Raw genomic sequence first — 17250 nt, 5'->3', positions numbered from 1 at the left:
AAGCAGTATTTTTTTCAGTAATATATTCCAGTATTTTAGTGGGAAGTTTACTACTGTAACGTCAGGATACTTGCCCAATAACTTTGCCATCATGTTAGCTTCTTGGCTTCTAGGATTCATTCAATTTGAAATACTTCACTATTTTGAATAGAACATACCCACCAGCATTTCATTTGTAAATGGAATAAGTAATAGAGCCTGTTGTAAGTGTAATTTGAGGTAAGTTTATCTGCAGTAGCACATGAGAGTGACACAAGATGGATTATTGCTGTTTGCAGTTTGGCTGTGATGGTGGTGGTGCTGATGAACTGGAGTCCTTTCTTTGGTGGAAGTCTGGTGTCAGACACATGGCACTATCTGTCATATAGTGGAAGATAGCCATAGATTGAGGGGAAGGTGACTCATTCAGCAGACCTTTTTGTTATACTGTTACAGTAAAATTCAATTCTTGTGTACATTTTCTGGTATGGTACTGGCCTTGGTAGAATTACAACCACAGAGAACTACTTTTTATACCAGTTTTGTTCTGTGTCTATGTGTAAAACTCACTTATCAAAAAGCCTTTCAGGTTTCCTTCATGTTTGATATTAAGAGGTCTCTGTTTTGCCTCCAGGACCTTGGTTACAACCCTGATAGAAGCATTTTAAATCAGCTTTCAAGCTAATCTGCATGAGGTGAGCAAAACCGCTTAGTCTTCATTAGCTGGTGCCTGAAACTCAAATATTTATCCATACAGCAACACTCCTGCCTTTACCTTTGCACCCCTTTCCAGTCTGGATTTCAGAGGCTGGGTTCAGCCTGCAGAAGCTTTAATTAAAACCACTCTTAAACAAGTTTGCTGCTTCCACACGGCTTGATCTTAGCAAGAGAGTTGGCAAATGGGCACAAAAGGGTTTGTGGGGATTTGTTTTGTTTTGCTAGGACACTGATTGCAGGATGCCCTTCCTTGGAGGAGCAGTTTGCAGGTTTCAGTTCTGTCCAGATGAAGGGATCGGGTGAGAGCAGCCTCTGATTTTAGTGCTGCTAAACCAGGGACAGCTGAACTAGGGTACAGTGGTCCTTCTGATTCCTGTCCCCCAAAAATGTTTGATCCTGAAAGTGTGTGACAGAAATTTCTGTGAATAATTAATTCTCAAGCCTCCAGCAGTTTTTCATGGCAGCAGCAGTGGGTTAAGCTAGAGCTGATCTCCAGTGTGGTTCAGATGAGCTGAGTACCACTTCTAAAGCCTTGGGCCAGACAGGAAAAAAGATCTGGTGAGGCACAAGCAGAAACCTGATATTTGGGGGGGTGTGGATGCCATCAGACCCTCCAGCAGGTGCTTGGGATGAGGATCACTTTTATAAATTAAGTAGGAGCCGAGGTGCTGTCTAATCCTGGTTTGGCTACTGCTGAGGCAGAGGAGGTGGGATGGCAAGTCAGGCTCCCATGGTAAAAAAAAAAAAAAAAAAAAAAAGGGCAGCTAAAAATTAGGAAGTTGAAGGGTTTTTTTTGTTTGTTTGGTTTTGGTGGTTTTTTGGTTGTTTGTGTTTGTTTGGTTGGTTGGTTTTTTACTGTGAGAGTAGTGAGACACGGCAATGAGGTGCCCAGGGAAGTTGTAGGATGCCTCAAACCACAGCAGAGTTCAAATCCAAGCTCGATGGGGACTTGAGCATCCTCCAGGGGGTTGTGTCCCCCCTCCTGGCCGAGGGGTTGGGACCAGCCGATCTTTCAGGTCGGCTCCCGCCCCTCTACGTTCCGTGGCGCTGTGAAGAGCTCTCATTCCCAGCCGCGCACCCGGCAGCGGCGGCACCAAGCGCGGGGGCCGGGCCGCGGCCGCCCCGCCCCGGGCAGCTGGGGCCATGCGGGGCCCGGCGCTGCCGCTCGCCCGCCGTGCCGGGGCCGCGCTGGGGCTGGGCCGGGCGGCCGGGCAGGACCCGGGGCAGGTGAGAAGGGACTGGGGCTGTGGATGGGGCTGGAGCCAGGCCGGGCGAGCCGGGGCCGGAAGCGCGGCGGAAGGGGCCCAGCCGCTTCCTGCGCGGGCCGTGCGAGGAAAAGACGGGAAAGAGCCGGCCCGTCCCGTCGGCGCTGCCCGTGTACCTACGGCCGGCAGCTGCTCCGGCACTGACAGAGCTTTCCGTGGTGCCCGAGCTCCCTCCCGGTGCTGCTTTTGGAAGGAGCACGGTGGGACGGGACGGGACGGCTGCTGGGTGCCCCGAGGGAGGGAAATTCAGCGTTTGCCCTCGGGGTTTGCTTAGGAACCAAAAGCTCTTTCCCTTCCTTTCGTAGGGTAAACTCCATCAGACTGTTAGGCTTATCAGCACAGTGTATATGGAGGGGTATTTATTAACCAGCCGAGCAGGGAGGAATAGTGTGCTGTAGCTTAACTCCTCTGCTCTCTGAAATGTCTATTACATCTTCATCACATAAAGATGTGATATTTAAGCATTCTAGTATCACTGATATTAATATTAAGCATTCCAATAACAGTAAGTTGATGTAATTAGTAAGATTTTTTATTAATTTTAGTGAGAACTGGAGAGGGTTGAATTTGCTTTACTACTTTTCTTTTTTCTTGCTTTCTCTGAAGCTGGAAAACAAGGCAAAAGGGAAGCTCCAGAAGCAGATCTGCCAGGTGATTCTGGATCACTTCGAGAAGCAGTACACGGCAGAGCTGGGAGATGCATGGAGCAGTGTCAGGTCTGTGGCTTTGAGGACATGGAAGGAAGGGGAGAGATAAGGAATTGAATTAGTAATGACACGTGTGGCAAAGGCTGTCACTAAATTTGAGTCTTGATCACAAGCTGCTAAAGAACTTCATTATTAAAAAACAAAAAGTGTTGATGCATAGCATTAGTTTAATCAAGTCAACTTAAAAGCTCTTCCATTGGATCAATGTGGTTTTCTGTTTTAGGCAGTGAATACTTCTGAGGAATTTTTTTTTTTTTGAGATTAAATGAAAAACTATTTATAGGAATTCAAACAGAAAGGGGGAAATCCATGCAAGAAAGAGCAAACTGAAATACAAGCAAGCATGTTTCTATCACACACCACTGCTGTCTTCCAAAAATATCTGTTGATTTAAGTTTTACTGGCCTAGTGTTTGCAGAATGTAAAATGTAAAAAAGAACACTTGTAAAAATGGCATTTTAGTGTTGGCTGGAATGAGCATTGTAAAACCAATGTGTGTGTGATTATTTTTGTTGTTTACAGCTAATATTACAGTTATTCTTTGTCCCCAGGGAAGTACTTTATAGTCAGGAAAACCATTCTGCTTCATCATTTATATCTCCTACATAAAACAAAAAAAAAATGGACAATGTCTTGTTTCAGAAGAAATTGGTGCTTTAAATGCAATAATTAGAAAAAACAATGGCTTGATTTTCTATTAAAATTATTTTCCTGTGTACTTTTCTAACCAAAATGATTAATTTCACCCTCAAAGTGATGATTTCCTGATTACACCAGAATTATCCAATAGTGAGATTGTAAGTAAAGGCTTCCTACACTGTTTCATTTGATGGGTTATTGAATGGCTTTTCCTTTTTCCACCCTAGAGACGTGCTGACCTCACCGTGGTGCTGGCAGCACGCCGTGCTGCTGAACAGGTTTGTGACAAACTGAATGCAGTTTGTACAATTTTTTAAAGTTTAACAGTAGTAGGAAAAGAAGGACAATATTTCTCGTACTGGGGTGCGTCTGGCCAACAGCCAGAGAATACGTCTCTGTATACAAACAGTGTTATCTTTATACTGTTACATTGCTGAGGTACATGCATAGTCATGTGTTTCATATGATATTCAAACATTCTTGGGAAGTTTCTGATGATTTGGGAACTCCTTTGTTAGACTTCTTCACACACTGCCTTACTTGCATGACATTCTGGGTGTCAGGTCAATATCTTTTATTTCTTCTTTTGTCTCCATCCTGCTGTTTCACATCCCCTGATAAGAATTTAGTATGTCCTCCTTAAATTTAACATGGTATCTCTAATTGTCCTCTGGTGCTCTGGTTTGTGTCATGGTTATCTTACCACTTGGACAGGTTGGTCAGTGGATGGCCTTACACTGTTTTTAGTTACACAAAAGCCTTTTTCATATCTTATGTTTTGCTGAGGTCTATAATACAATACATTAATCACACTATTATTTCCATAAGTGATACATAGATATTCGTTACAGTACTATTTCTGTGAGCAACAGGTGCATACTTAAACTGATAGATTCTACTATATTAAAAGCAGCTAAAAAGAGTTATAATTGATACTATTTCTAAATACTTGTAATCACTAACAACATGTATAAGCTAATACATAAATGTGAAAGCCAATATTATCTGGTCATTTTTCACAGGTTCAGCCAGAGCCCTGGCCTGGAGAGCAGCCTGGCTGAGCAGGGATACCATCCTGCCTTCCCAGCAGCCCTGCCCTACCTCCCTGCAGCCTTCAGGTGTTACACCAGGACAGCTCCTGGCAGATTCCCTGCACAGAAGCACCAGCCTGGCAGGCTGAAGGAGTATTACCTGCTCAATGCTGCCTCGCTGCTGCCCGTGCTGGCCTTGGAGGTGAAGGATGGGGAAGATGTTCTGGATCTCTGTGCTGCACCAGGGGGCAAATCTGTAGCTATCCTGCAGTGTGCCTGTCCAGGTAATGGAGCCAGGTGCTGGTGGAGGGGGAAAAAACCAAACAACAGTTTGTGTTCCACCTAGTTCTGTGCTGTTTCATAAGGATTTTATGAAATCTGTTTGCCTAAAAGAGGATTAAAAATGCAGTCCTTGCTTTAAGGTAGGTTACTGCAGAGTGACAGGCAGAAGTAGAGTAGCTCTGTGGATTTTTCTCAACTATTACCTCTTCAGAAGTTGCTTAAAGCCATATCAGTTTGTTGGCACAGGGATGTAAGTAATCTGCAGACTTGTTCTTGTCCTTTTTTACTTTTTTTTTTCATTCTTCTCTGTTGCCTCTTTTGCCAATACTGTGCAAACACTACAGGTAAATTTAAGTGTGCTGATGTAAAGCAGAGCTTAAGAAATTATGCCAGATGCAATCTTGAAATGTGCAAGATCTGGGCAAAGAGAGAACGTTTATGGTAAGGAATTGGTTGGAGGAGGATTCTGAGATGATCAGAGTGTTTAGAAGGCCGCAGCAGCAGCAAGCAGCAGCTTGGGACAAGGAGTTCAAGCAAGCAGGGATTGCTGTTTCCCAGTTTATTTGATGGCTTGGGTAATAATTGTTTCAAAATGCTCACAGCACCTTGTGCTCCTGCTGGTGAGACCATTACTATAACCACCTGCACCAGCTGATTACAGCTGGTTTCCCTCCCTCCCTTTTCTAGAGGAATGGGGAGATGCTAGTGAAGTAAATTAAATAGGAATTGTCCTTTCAGAAGGTTTAGAGAAAAAAACCCCAACACTTTACCTTCTGTTTGCTTCTGAAGAGACCAAAATGTTGCTGAATGGGAGATGTGAAGAATTTTATTCTGAACATACCTCAGTGAATGCTAGGATGTGCCTTAAGATAGACAAAATTGATGCTTTATTTATTTAAAAGGCAGTTTAATAATATGGAGCATGCACTTCATTTTGATGGTGGCTCAAGGAGCCCAGGAAGGTACTCACTCTTTGGATATAGGTCATGATTAAAGTTTGTTTTACTGTGGAAGTCTGTTGCTACAGAAGGATTTGCTAGTAAATATTTAGGGTTTGCTCTGTAGGAGCATGTTGAAGTTTATTTAGGTTTATAAAAATTCAGTAGTATTCTTTAAAAGTGCAATAACACAGGCACATAAGGTATAAACTTCATGGTAGTCATTGAAATGCAGTAGAACTTCTAAAATGGGTCTAACTCCTTATAGTTGTAGAAACAAAATAGAAAAAACTATATAGAGACCTATCTTTGGGTGTTTACTTCTCTTTGTTTTTTTGTTTGTTTGTTTTTTCCTTAATTTTCTAAGGTCATTTTCACTGTAATGAATATGATGATTTGAGGTCAAGATGGTTGGAGCAGACAATAGAATCCTTCATCCCAGATCCTATTATTAACTTGATAACAGTCTCTAAACTGGATGGTAGACAGATTGGAGATCTTCAGCCTGAATTTTATGACAAGGTAACATTATTATTGGCAAATTATATTTTTGTATTCTGATTCTTCTTACTCTGTTGCTGTCTTTCTAATTTTCTTTTTTTTTTAAATTTTTTTCTGGGCCCCCCACAAAAATACCTGACTGTCACAGGGAATAAAATAATGTACAGGATTTGTTGAGCTTCAGGAAACACTTTATGAACCTTGTACATTTATTCCTGTGTTGGATGATGCTGGGAATGAATTCTGAAGACCTTGTAGCTGTAATTTTTGCATGATGTGTAATTAGGAAGGGGAGGACAACAAGAGGGAGCTGCTCAGGTAGATCTTACTTTCAGGGCACTATTATTTTATTTCCCCAACTGCTAACCCTATAAAAACATCTAAAATAGTAATGGGATCATTTCACCCCCAAAATGGAAAATAAAATTTTCTTAATATTTGCAAAAGAAAGTTGAATATATTTTGGCACACGGTGTTCAAAAAGTGACCATCCTTGTTGAGATTTTGTATAATATGATTTTATTAATTGTTTAGGTCCTGGTTGATGCTCCTTGTTCAAATGACAGAAGTTGGCTCTTCTCTGCTGACCCTCAGCAAGCTGTGCTCAGGCTCATGCAAAGGAAGGAGTTGTCCTCCCTGCAGTTCCAGCTTCTAAGGTGAGAAGTGCAAAAAGGTAAAGGAACTTCCTGTAATTAATAAAAATTACATGGGAGCAAGATTTAATAAACCAACCCAGGATTCCTCCTCTGGAAGTAATTTCAGGAATATATGGTTGGGATGCTGTTTAGAGTATCCAGTGGGTCTGAGATAATGAGGATGTGGAAGTATCTGTGGGTGATATCAGCAGTGAGGCCTTGGTCCTCTTAAGTCACTCACAGGAATGTCCATTTGCAGATGACTCACAACAGCCTGGTGTAAAATCAAAATATTTTAGGTGCACACAGCTAAAAAGGGTTTAGATATATTCTATATTGATTGTGTAGCACAGAAAGGCTCCCAGTCCTAACTGGCAGGGTAAAAAAGTTAAACAGTGTGAGGTTTGGTGGGGGAAAGAGAGGATTGTTTGTTTTTGAGAACACGCCCCCAGTAATCCAAGGCCAGGCTGTCATGTATTACACATTTTAATGCTACCAGCTATGGGCTGATATTTGTGAAGCATTTCAAACTGCACAGTTTTTCTCATGGGGGAAAAAAAAAAAAAGAGTGACTTTTCAATAAAACCTTCTAAAATAAAACCTTGAATGTTATTTGTGGAGTAACAGTCATGCCTGAAGTCCATCTGTCAAAGCAAATTGAGGGAAAAATAACATATTATAAGAAAAAAAAGGAAAATTTTTATGGAAAGTTCCCATTGCAGTTCAAGATCGTTTAGCAAGACTTCCAGTTGTAAAAGGCCTGGCAGAAGCCTGTGATTTATAACAGAAATATGAGGATCTTATTGCAGTAATGCATCATGTCATCCATTTCCTTTGAAGACATCAATCACATTTAAAACACTGACCTGTTCCAGTTTTCCCTTTTCAATATCTGACATGGAAAATCCAATTTGTGAACCTGTAGCAAAAGGAAGCATACATCATGCAGAGAAATTTTGAGAATTTGCATAAATCATTCCACATTGTAATCCTGGAGAACTCATGACAGCAGAAACCTTGTTTTTTGTTGTTTTTTTTTTAAATACATTCCTGTCAGCCCAAATCAGATTTAATTGAATTATTCCTAAATAGAGAGAGAACTTTCTGTTGAAAATGTTCTTTACTTTAGCAAAAGAAATAAGAATTTGTAAAGACAAAATTCCTTTGCTATATAAATTAGTAAAATACCTTTGCTACATAAACTGTAGTAAAAGGATGATTACTTTCCAGAGTTAGAGTTTATAAGGGTTATTGGTAAAGTATATATGGCTTATTGATTGGGTTATTTGTGTTACTGGGTAAAATATTTAAAGGATAGCTGTCCACTTGGTTATTGTTCAATTTACCTGATCACTTTAGAATGAATTCCCAGTTCTAAAGACATCTCAGATCCCATGTGAAAGGGGAAAAAGGAAATGATAAAGCAAGATCACAAAAGGCTGAATGGATTGTGACAAGTGTATTAGAACTAAAATTCTGGAATGCTTCCCTATTCAAGCCTCTGTTTAATGACTAGAGTGCATAATTTTAAATAAGAAGCTGAGTTTGAATCTCTTTTCCAGTACTTCCAGTAATATTCAGGCGGGCTGAGCCTCCATGAATATTACTATTAAAAAAAAGAAAAGCTTTACTGCTTTTTACACAGCCAGCTCATGCAGGGCTTTCTCTGGTTCATTGATTCAGGTTACCTGGTGCTTGATGCTCCCAGGGGTTCCTGACCTTGGTTCCTGTATCTGTAACCAAAAACAAGTGTAAGGCTGAATCCCAGCAGTTTTATTGAGAGTAATGTAAGAAATACATTATAAGAACTGGAGTGACAGGACAAGGGGAATGGCTTCAAATTGAGAAGGAGTAGGTTTAGATGGGACAGCAGGAAAAAAATTCTTTACTGTCAGGGTGCTGAGACCCTGGCACAGGGTGCCCAGAGAAGCTGTGGCTGTCCCTGGATCCTTGGGAGTGTCCAAGGCCAGGTTGGACAGGGCTTGGAGCAGTTTGGGATAGTTTTGGGGATTGGACTGGAAATGGATGATCATTAGGTCCCTTCCAACCCCAGCCATCCTGTGATTTGAAAGTGAAGCTTGAGGGACCAAGCATTATTTCAGTTTAGCAGGAGGATGAAGTGTAACATAAAAATGAGAAGAATGAAATGCAAAGTGGAGTTCTGTTTTTATTTCTGTCAAGCAACAGCCTAAAATTTGAGATTCCCTCCTTCTTAATGAAGGAAACGCTTCACCTCTAACTTGTTTTTATGGATCTGTTTCTGAGGAAGCTGGGGTCATCAAAGAGGGAAGTTAAGGAAGGAAAAGTCGGGTTTGCAATACAATGTAATTAATTAAGTACATAGAGGCTTCAGAGAATGAAGATCTGGAAGAAGCTGATACAACAATTTTCTTCCTGCAGCCTGCATAAAATCTGAAATGTAAATAAGTGATATAAATGCTGAACAGCAAATGTTCTAAGCAATGAGGGCACCACTGATTTCAAGGAAATTGAGATTGTAATGATTGTTCATACCCAAACCAAAGCATCCCTGCTGAGTGCTCTAATCCAAGAACACACTGCAAATCTCGTTAGTATTTGGAGTGTTCGTGCAGAAAACAGATTGCAAAATTAAAAAAAAAAGAAATATTCACTTCCTGATGCTAAATGCTAACACAAAATACAGTGGTTCCCAAAAGCAAATTTACCAATGTTATCAGTTCTCAGAGAGAAATTAAATTTTGGGCTAAGCTTGAATACCCGATTACATAGTGGTTAAACTGTTATGGATGTTGTAATTATTCTTAGACTGGTTTCTGCAGCTGAAAGGAACTTGCGTTAGGGCTCAGCACAGAATACAATTTAGAAAACTCAGCAAAGGCATTCAGACTGCTGGAACTCTTCTATACACAGCATCTCTGAGTAATTAAACAGCTCTGTATTCTCACTGAATTGTGGGGTTTTCCACAGGAGAGAAATTGTGTGCTCTTAGCTGGGCTTTTTTGTGGTTATAGAGTGAATGCAAAAATTGTGTTTATAAATATAATATCATATATTTAGCATATGTCACAATTTCTGCTCTGTGGAGTAAATTGTGCTGGGAATTGCTTCATCACATCTTCAGCTCTTTCCCCTGCAGTTTTTCCTTCTGCTCCTCTGTAGCTGCCCAGTTAATCCTTTTATTGTCCAAAACCATCTTCTCTATTAGCTCCACTGGGAATTTTTGAGAATTCCAGCTGTTGGACCAGCAAATCTGCTGTGGGTTGTGTGGATGGTAGGATTCTTTAGCCACTTTCTATCCTACAAAAGCTGAATATTGTGTGTGTTTGTGCTGTGCCATTCCCCAAAACACTTTTGATTGGGTTGTTGGACATTTTACGTGGTTGCTTGAAATTTCTTCACAAAGAGTGAGTGCTGTGGCCACTGCAGTGGCTCCAGGTATTCCATCAGGTGCTCCATCATGTTTTATATTAAAATAATTGGTTTCTGATTTTAAGCGTGGCAGCACTCTGTGAGTCCACTTATGGATCAAGTCCCTTAGGATATATTGCAAAGCCAGGTTTATTGAATATATAAATAACTGTATGACTGAACAAATAAGCTACTCAGCAGCTTTTTGGGATCACATATTTGAATTCAGGCACAAATTTTGCTTTAATTCCACCTTCAGTCCTTTCTCTCTGTGTTTTATGAGCTGTGAGGATAACCACTAACCCTGAAGTTCTCTTTAGTGGGCTTCAAAAGTCTTTCATTCTCCCTCCTGGGCTGTCTCATATCCCTGTTTTAACAGGATGAATATTCCAGAAGTCACCATGCAATGAAGGAGAAAGATCAATAATTCTAGCTGGTTTTTTTGTCTTTGCTTTAGAATAATTTAGAATTATTTGCAGTAGAAATGTTGCTTATTTTGGGGACAAATTTTGTCTAGGGTAAAACAGACTTGGGTTTTTTTGGATTTGTGGGTTTTCGTTGTTTAGTTGAGAGGGGCTTGATGCTTGTATCTCCTTTTACTTATAATTCAATTTAATGTTGAAAAACACAGTGGATTTTCATGGTTCTCCTGTTATTCTGAGCTGCAGTGTTTCTCCACAGGAGCAAATTTTATTTAGAGAGGAGCAGAGGGAGTGCTTGAACTACTGTCACTGCCCATCACAAAGTATTAAAAAAATTGGTATTTTGACACCAAAGGATTTCCTTTATCATTTTGTCCAGGTTCAAAGAAATAAAAGCAAAACCTTTAACATGCGGGTCATATTGCCACAAAGTATCTGGACTCTTGTGAGAAGCAAAAGGTAATGTGGATATTTTAAGTCAATAAAAAGAATAGAATTGGCATTTTTTTATTCTGATGAGACATTATCGTGCCTGCTGAGCCGAAATACATAGTAGTTGCCAAAAGATGGCACTGTTGAAGTGTTTTGCTAGTTTAAAATTGCCCTAAAATTGTGTCATCTATAAACTTTAATACAGAAAATGGTGGAATTATTAACATAATTAATGCTGCCCCTTCCCATGGCATGCAGCATAAACCCACATGCCAGAGGATAGGCTGGACCTGCAGGTGCTACCTATAGTGTGAAATACATATTTTTGTGTCTGCCCAATTTTAAAAGGATATTTGAGACACCCAGACTTTTCTCTGTCAGTGGGAAAAATCCTTTTTAAGTCCTGGCTAACTACATATTAGCTGCATGGAAGAGTTTTTGGGTTTGTCACGTGGCTTTAGCAAGATAATTTTTTCCCCTGAGATATTAAACAGTAATGCTGTTTCGTTTTCCCTAATTTAGTAAATCTTGAGAAATAAACTAAAAAAAAAAAAAGAGCTTTGAAATAATATATTTCTTTCCAAAGTCTTTTCAGGTATTCCTGTAATACAGGGAGTTAGGATAGATTAATGCATCTGTTGTACCTCTGACTTCCACAGTACAACATGAACCTCTACCTAAAGACACACCCTGCAAAAATAAAAATATAAAATAATTATTTATATATAAAATATATATTTAATATAAACATACAATATTTTTACTTGTTTTTTGTTAGTGCTGTAAAGTCTCATTTTGAGGGGAACAATCTACATGTGTTAATTTGTTTTACAAAACTTGTGGAATGAGATGGACAGAAAAAGGCTCTAGAAAAAGTTTCCAGGGCTCTTCATGTGTGTTCTGATGTTTATCATGTGAAGCATGAAACCTTGCAGTAGTAGTGCTTGTAAACTTGTAAAATTCATTACAGGAAATATATGTACCTGAAATAGAATTAGGATATTAACTAGATGTTTATAGCAGCTGAAAGTTTTAGCTCTTTAATAAATAAATGTAATGTGTGCCACCAAGAGAAAAAGAACTGCAGATTAACTACTTTTAAATAATGTGAGGGGTTTTTTTTAACTTTGTAATAAGAGGAAGGTGAAAAAATATTTTGGCATCTTCATTGTTCTAGATTTGACTTCCCATTTTTGGGAGTCACAAAGTAACAGGTGCTGAATTCCTTCAGCTAAGAGTTGATAATTAAGATTCCCAAAGAAAGAGAAATCTTAATTCCTAGATGGTGGAATAGATAACCTATGCATAGATAAGCTATGCTTCATCTCCAGGCTAGCCCTTGGATGAGCTTGTTTCCCTCCAGTGGTTAGAGAGGAAGTTGGTTAAATATATTTGAACAAATTCCCTGATGATCAGATCCTGCCCTGAATGAATTCTCTGTGCTGCTGATGAGGAGAGGACCAAACTCCCTGGCTCTGCTGGCCCAGCTCAGTGTCACCTGTGTGACTTTGAGCCCAGCACTTCCTCACTTGGAATTTTGCAGCTCCCTGCAGGTTTATCAGAAGCCAGGCACATCTTAATCAGAGCTGGGGGCATTGACTTTGAGCACAGGCACTGAAACAACTGTTGCTGCTCTTGACAAGATGGATAGATACATTGATTAACCTTGCTGCCGGAAGTAATTCTCCTCAGATGTTTTAATTCCTGCTGCAGGTTCAAAATAAAGAGAGCTGCACTGAGCAGGCTGACCTTTTTGGGTCATGGGCCAGTGAAGATTCACAAGTTGAGGTTTAGACACAAGGGGGTTTTGAGGTGAGATTTTCAAGTTTTCCTTCAGAGACCTCTGCTGCTGTTTCCTCTGATGGACTCAGCTGGAGGAGCACGGTGCCCTTGAAAATGTTGTCTTGATGGGTTCTTGTTTTCCATATGGGAAGAAAAGGACATTTAGCAAGTGTCCAGGATTTTAACCTTGTAACCTGTTACATCTACTTTTTCATCTTTTACCTTTCCCACTTTTACACAGTAAAAGAATTTTCTCTCTTGTCTAAATGCTGTCTTAGAGGAAGGAAAGTTGTGGCCGTTATCTGCTTCTCTGAGTAAAATTCTCAGGTTTGCTAAAAGTGCATCTCAATTGTCACATTGAAACGTTCCCAAGCTTACTGGCTGCCCTCAGGGCTTGGCACTCCTGCATGCATGGAAAAGGTGTAGCTGGCAGGGGAAAGTCTGTCAAAAATGAGTTGTGGGTGGATTCTGATAAAAATCTGAAGATCAGCTTGACTTCATGAGAGCCCACTTAGACTTCAGCTCTGTTCTCTTTGATTTCTAATGTGAAAGATAAAAAGCAAAATCCAATATATGGGGGGGGGAAGTGATTTTTAATTTCCTCAAATGGGAGTGAGGCCAAGAGATAGTGCATCAGGCTCTCTTGCTGGTTTGGTGTCCATGAGAAGACAAGGTTGCACATCCCTGCTTTGCTTGAATTTAGTAGTTAAGTCCATATATGTGGGTGCACTGTGGTTGTCAATATATACTTGGCTCACTGCTTATCATAATCAAGACTCATAAAAGAATTGAGCAAGGTCATGTGTGTGCTCCCAAGAGAAATAGGTTTGGTATAATTCTCAGGAGTTTTCACTTGGTCTTATCACTGTCTGAAGCAGTGTCCTGGTGTTCCCACATTATTTTGGACAGGATTTCAGAGCAGCTTTGAAAGCTGTGATCAGCTTTGATCCTCCTTGTGCTGAAGCTTTTCTTTATTGATTATTTTCCCAAAAAGTCTCAATTCTGTTAAAATGGCTTATCTTTCCCCCCCTTGTATTTTCTTCTTTCCTTTCTCAACTGTTTTTGGTCAGCTACCACCCTTGGGAAGTCCTCAGCTTGTTTCTAGAGGAATTGCTATTTCCATGGCATTGGTTGTTTCTTTTCTTATTATTATTTGTCCCAGGATATTTTTTCTCCTGGGGTGTGGGCACAGTTTTGTCAGCATTATCTACAAGTCTCTGATTATTCAGTGTCACTTACACCATTCACCTGTTCAGGTTTTTTTGGTATTAAATAAAAGAAATCTTATTGAGGGAAAAATTGTATTTAATGTGGTATTTTCCTGTAGTATTTGTTTGTATACCAGCTTACAGTTCAGTCTTTGACCAAAAATGCCTCAAAAACATATGATTCAATGGGATTTATCTTCCAGACAGTTAATTAATAGCAAATGAACCTCTTGTGTAGCTTCTTCTTTCAGAAACATGGTGGTACCAGGTTTGAAGAATACTTCTGTGCTGCAAGATTTTTCAGTTTTCTCCTTACTCTTTTAATTTGGAGTAGGTGACTACAACTTGCATATCTCATTTCTATACTCATAGGTTGTATTTCATGTGTCTGAGTAAGGACTTGGCAGATCTTGTAGTGGGAAATAAGCAGTTTATTTAAATTCAGTTTTGGTGGTAAAGTGATAAAGAGCCTCTGTTCCCTCCATCCAACAGCAGTTGTGAAGCTTTCAGGCTTTAAGCCACTATTTTACCTTTGTTTGGTCAAAATTTGTCAACAGGTTTATAAGGAAGGGCACATGAACAAGCAATAAATGATCCTTAAAAAAGAGATTGAAAAGCAGTGGCTCAGTGACACCCCCAAATCCTCTTACCTGCTAAATGAATTAGTGGGCATGTTTCTAAAATTACAGCCCAGTCATTAATTCAGGCTGTTACTGCTGGTTCACACAAGCATCATGCCAAGTGTCTAACAGGCCCTTTTGATGTGGGGTAACCCATTCTGTGTGCAATTGCAGCATTTTCACAGCAGTGCTGAGCACAGGAATTCTGAATGGATGCTGCTTTGTACTTGTCACTGTGGTGTAAAAAATACCTTCAGCTAACTGAGAATACAACAATAAGTGAAAAGCAAAATTGTGTTGTGGGTGGCTTCCTGAACCTAAAGTTAAGACATTTTTGTAATGTTATTTTTATTTTTACTCTGGATTTATAAGTCTACACATTCTCCCACTAGCAGTATGTCACTTTTGATGTTGATTTTTTCCCCTTTTTCCTGTTGTTCTCTGCAGGTCTGCTGTTCAAGCCCTGCGTCCTGGTGGCTCCTTGGTCTATTCCACGTGCACCCTCTCCAGGGCAGAAAACAGTGATGTGATCAATCTCATGCTGAGCTCCTGCAGGAATGTGATGCCTGTAGATATAAGTGGACTGGCCAGAGGTGTTTCCCAGGAATTCACTTTTCTCAGTGGAATGCAGCAGCATGAACTGCTGGTTCTCCCAGAGAAAGGGAGAGCGTGGGGTCCCATGTATGTGGCTAAATTAAAGAAAGTGTTCTCCAGCTGATGCCTGTTGGTAATGAACAGTATATGATGAATTAATATTGATTTAAATACAGTATGTGAACACATCCAAGGCAACTGAATTTAGAGTGTTGCAGTTTCCTGATCAAAAGGGAGCAAGAAATTTAACTTATTTGAACTTAAAATACTGAATGTGCCTTCCAGCATGAGCATGTGAGCCTCTGAGAAGTCCTTAGGAAGTTTGTATAGTTTTCAAGGTGGTGCTTTTAAAGGGATTTGGATTCTAGAGTTGGGGCTTAATGTGGTAGAGTTTTGCACTGGTTTTGGTTTATTTATTTACTAACTTGGTTCTTATACAGCTTGTTTATAATAAATGGTTTTCAGTGGTCTGAAGTCACGGAAATCCTGCATTCTCTCTAAACACATCTAGAAATCTGTGTTTCTGCAAGAACTGATTTGTATGGACAGTGTCATCTTCAAGCACTGGCAGAACAGGTTTCATATTTGCTAAGTTGTTTGCTTAAAAAACAAAGGTGTCTTTTGTTTATAGATGAAAAGGTCAGCAGTTAGATCAACATCAGTTTTTTTTAATTTATTAGTATTCTTCTATTTTGAGCTTGCAAAAATATGAATTGAAAGAGTAATGGTGCATATATTCCAGCCTATGCTTGTCTTGAAGCAGAGTGGAACCCTTTCATCCCCAAGGGTTCTTTCCCAGATGGAAGGTGATAATCACTGGTTTTAAAAACTGTTTTAAAGAACAGAGGTACATGATTGCTCTTGTGGAAATGGGGGTGTGTGGCATTGTGCATTCACTAATTTCACAGAATCACAGCCTGGTTGGGATTGGAAGGGACCTTAAAGATTATCAAGTTCCTTCCTTCCTTGAGGATGCAGAGGATACTGTAAAAAGGCCTCACAGCATCTGTCCCAGGAATATTAAATGTAATACCCAGATTTGGAGTCATGTTAGGCTGCTGGGAAAAAAAAACATACCTTTGGCAGAATGCTTCCCTTCAGTTTCATTTGCCCTGTGGAAATTGAAACGGAAAGGCAAGAATGTAACTTGTTCAGGGATGGAATTGAAATATGTGCTTGAATTGGATGGTTGAGGAGGACGTGGACTGGGTAATCACAGGAAGAACAAGGAGGTCCTTGAAAGCTGAACTCAGTCTCAGCAGATGGGCAAATTCCTGTGAGCTGTTTCAGACCTGTGTCTAAAAGCTGCACTGAGTTCTGCATAACCTTTTGCTGATCTCCTGGAGTCCCTTTCCAGTCCCAACCAGTCTAAAAATGCACCAACAAGAGAGGTAAAAACAAGGGTAATTAATAACTGATACTTATTTTTGTTCGTACTTGATTAATTCTGGTTTATACTCTATTCCAAAGTGCTGTGGAGTTGTTTTTTTCCTTCTGTTCTAATCAGTTCTGGCTGGTGACAGGAAATTGGTGAGCACATGTGGAGTGAGAAGGGAAAAGCAGAAAGGATGGAGGCAGGCCTGTTGAGGTGAGGGGCAAAATTTTCACATGTTGGCAAGTACTGTCCCCTCAAAGGTGCTTTTTGAAAGGCTTCTTGTCCATTCAAGTATCTCTTGGATACTTCTGACTTCTGCTCCCCTTCATTACAAGGCTGCAACAGTTTTCCTTTTTACACCTTTTTTTTTTCAGCTAGTTAATTGTAATTTAATTCCTTGCCACATCCTTCCTTCTCTTTCCTGAGCAGTGCTGATGGAGATGGGGTGGAAAACAAATCAACCGTTCTATCATAGAAGAAATTGCAGCCCCAAGCAAGTTGAGGGCAGGAAAATGACCAATTTTTGTTGCATTGAGGAGCCCCAGAGAAATCTTCATGATCTCTAATGAAGATTAGAGATCCACAGTTGTATGTATAGCACACACCAGTGCCAGCACCTCAGAGGCAACAGAGAGCTCTGGAGTTCAGCTGCCCTCATGCTTTTCTGCCATTCCCTTTTCCAGCATCCAAAAAGTCACTTCCCTGTGTCAGGGGGGCTGGCAAAATAAGAAAT

At 40.2% G+C, this 17250-nt stretch overlaps 1 protein-coding gene across 3 annotated transcripts; it reads left to right on the top strand.

Annotated features, from left to right (window-relative positions):
* The first annotated feature begins 1337 nt into the window (after positions 1 to 1337).
* Positions 1338 to 15616, top strand: NSUN3 (NOP2/Sun RNA methyltransferase 3). Of its 3 annotated transcripts, XM_071433805.1 has the most exons (8): positions 1338 to 1923; positions 2568 to 2677; positions 3535 to 3585; positions 4330 to 4622; positions 5926 to 6080; positions 6594 to 6715; positions 10886 to 10965; positions 14996 to 15130. In XM_071433805.1, exons 1-7 carry the CDS (start codon positions 1840 to 1842, stop codon positions 10953 to 10955), a joined length of 885 nt encoding a protein of 294 aa, XP_071289906.1. In that variant the 5' UTR covers positions 1338 to 1839; the 3' UTR covers positions 10956 to 10965; positions 14996 to 15130. The 3 variants fall into 3 exon arrangements, with proteins under 3 accessions (XP_071289906.1, XP_071289905.1, XP_071289904.1); XM_071433803.1 differs by lacking the exon at positions 10886 to 10965 and having other exon boundaries at positions 1343 to 1923; positions 14996 to 15616; XM_071433804.1 differs by lacking the exons at positions 3535 to 3585; positions 10886 to 10965 and having other exon boundaries at positions 1341 to 1923; positions 14996 to 15616.
* The last annotated feature ends 1634 nt before the right edge of the window (positions 15617 to 17250 follow it).

This window comes from Agelaius tricolor, unplaced genomic scaffold (genome assembly GCF_023055355.1).
Source record: "Agelaius tricolor isolate 1412-34295 unplaced genomic scaffold, bAgeTri1.0.p SCAF_9, whole genome shotgun sequence".
NCBI classification, from domain to species: domain Eukaryota; kingdom Metazoa; phylum Chordata; class Aves; order Passeriformes; family Icteridae; genus Agelaius; species Agelaius tricolor.
Note: the sequence above shows the minus strand (reverse complement) of the source record. Positions and strands in the feature narration are given on the sequence as shown.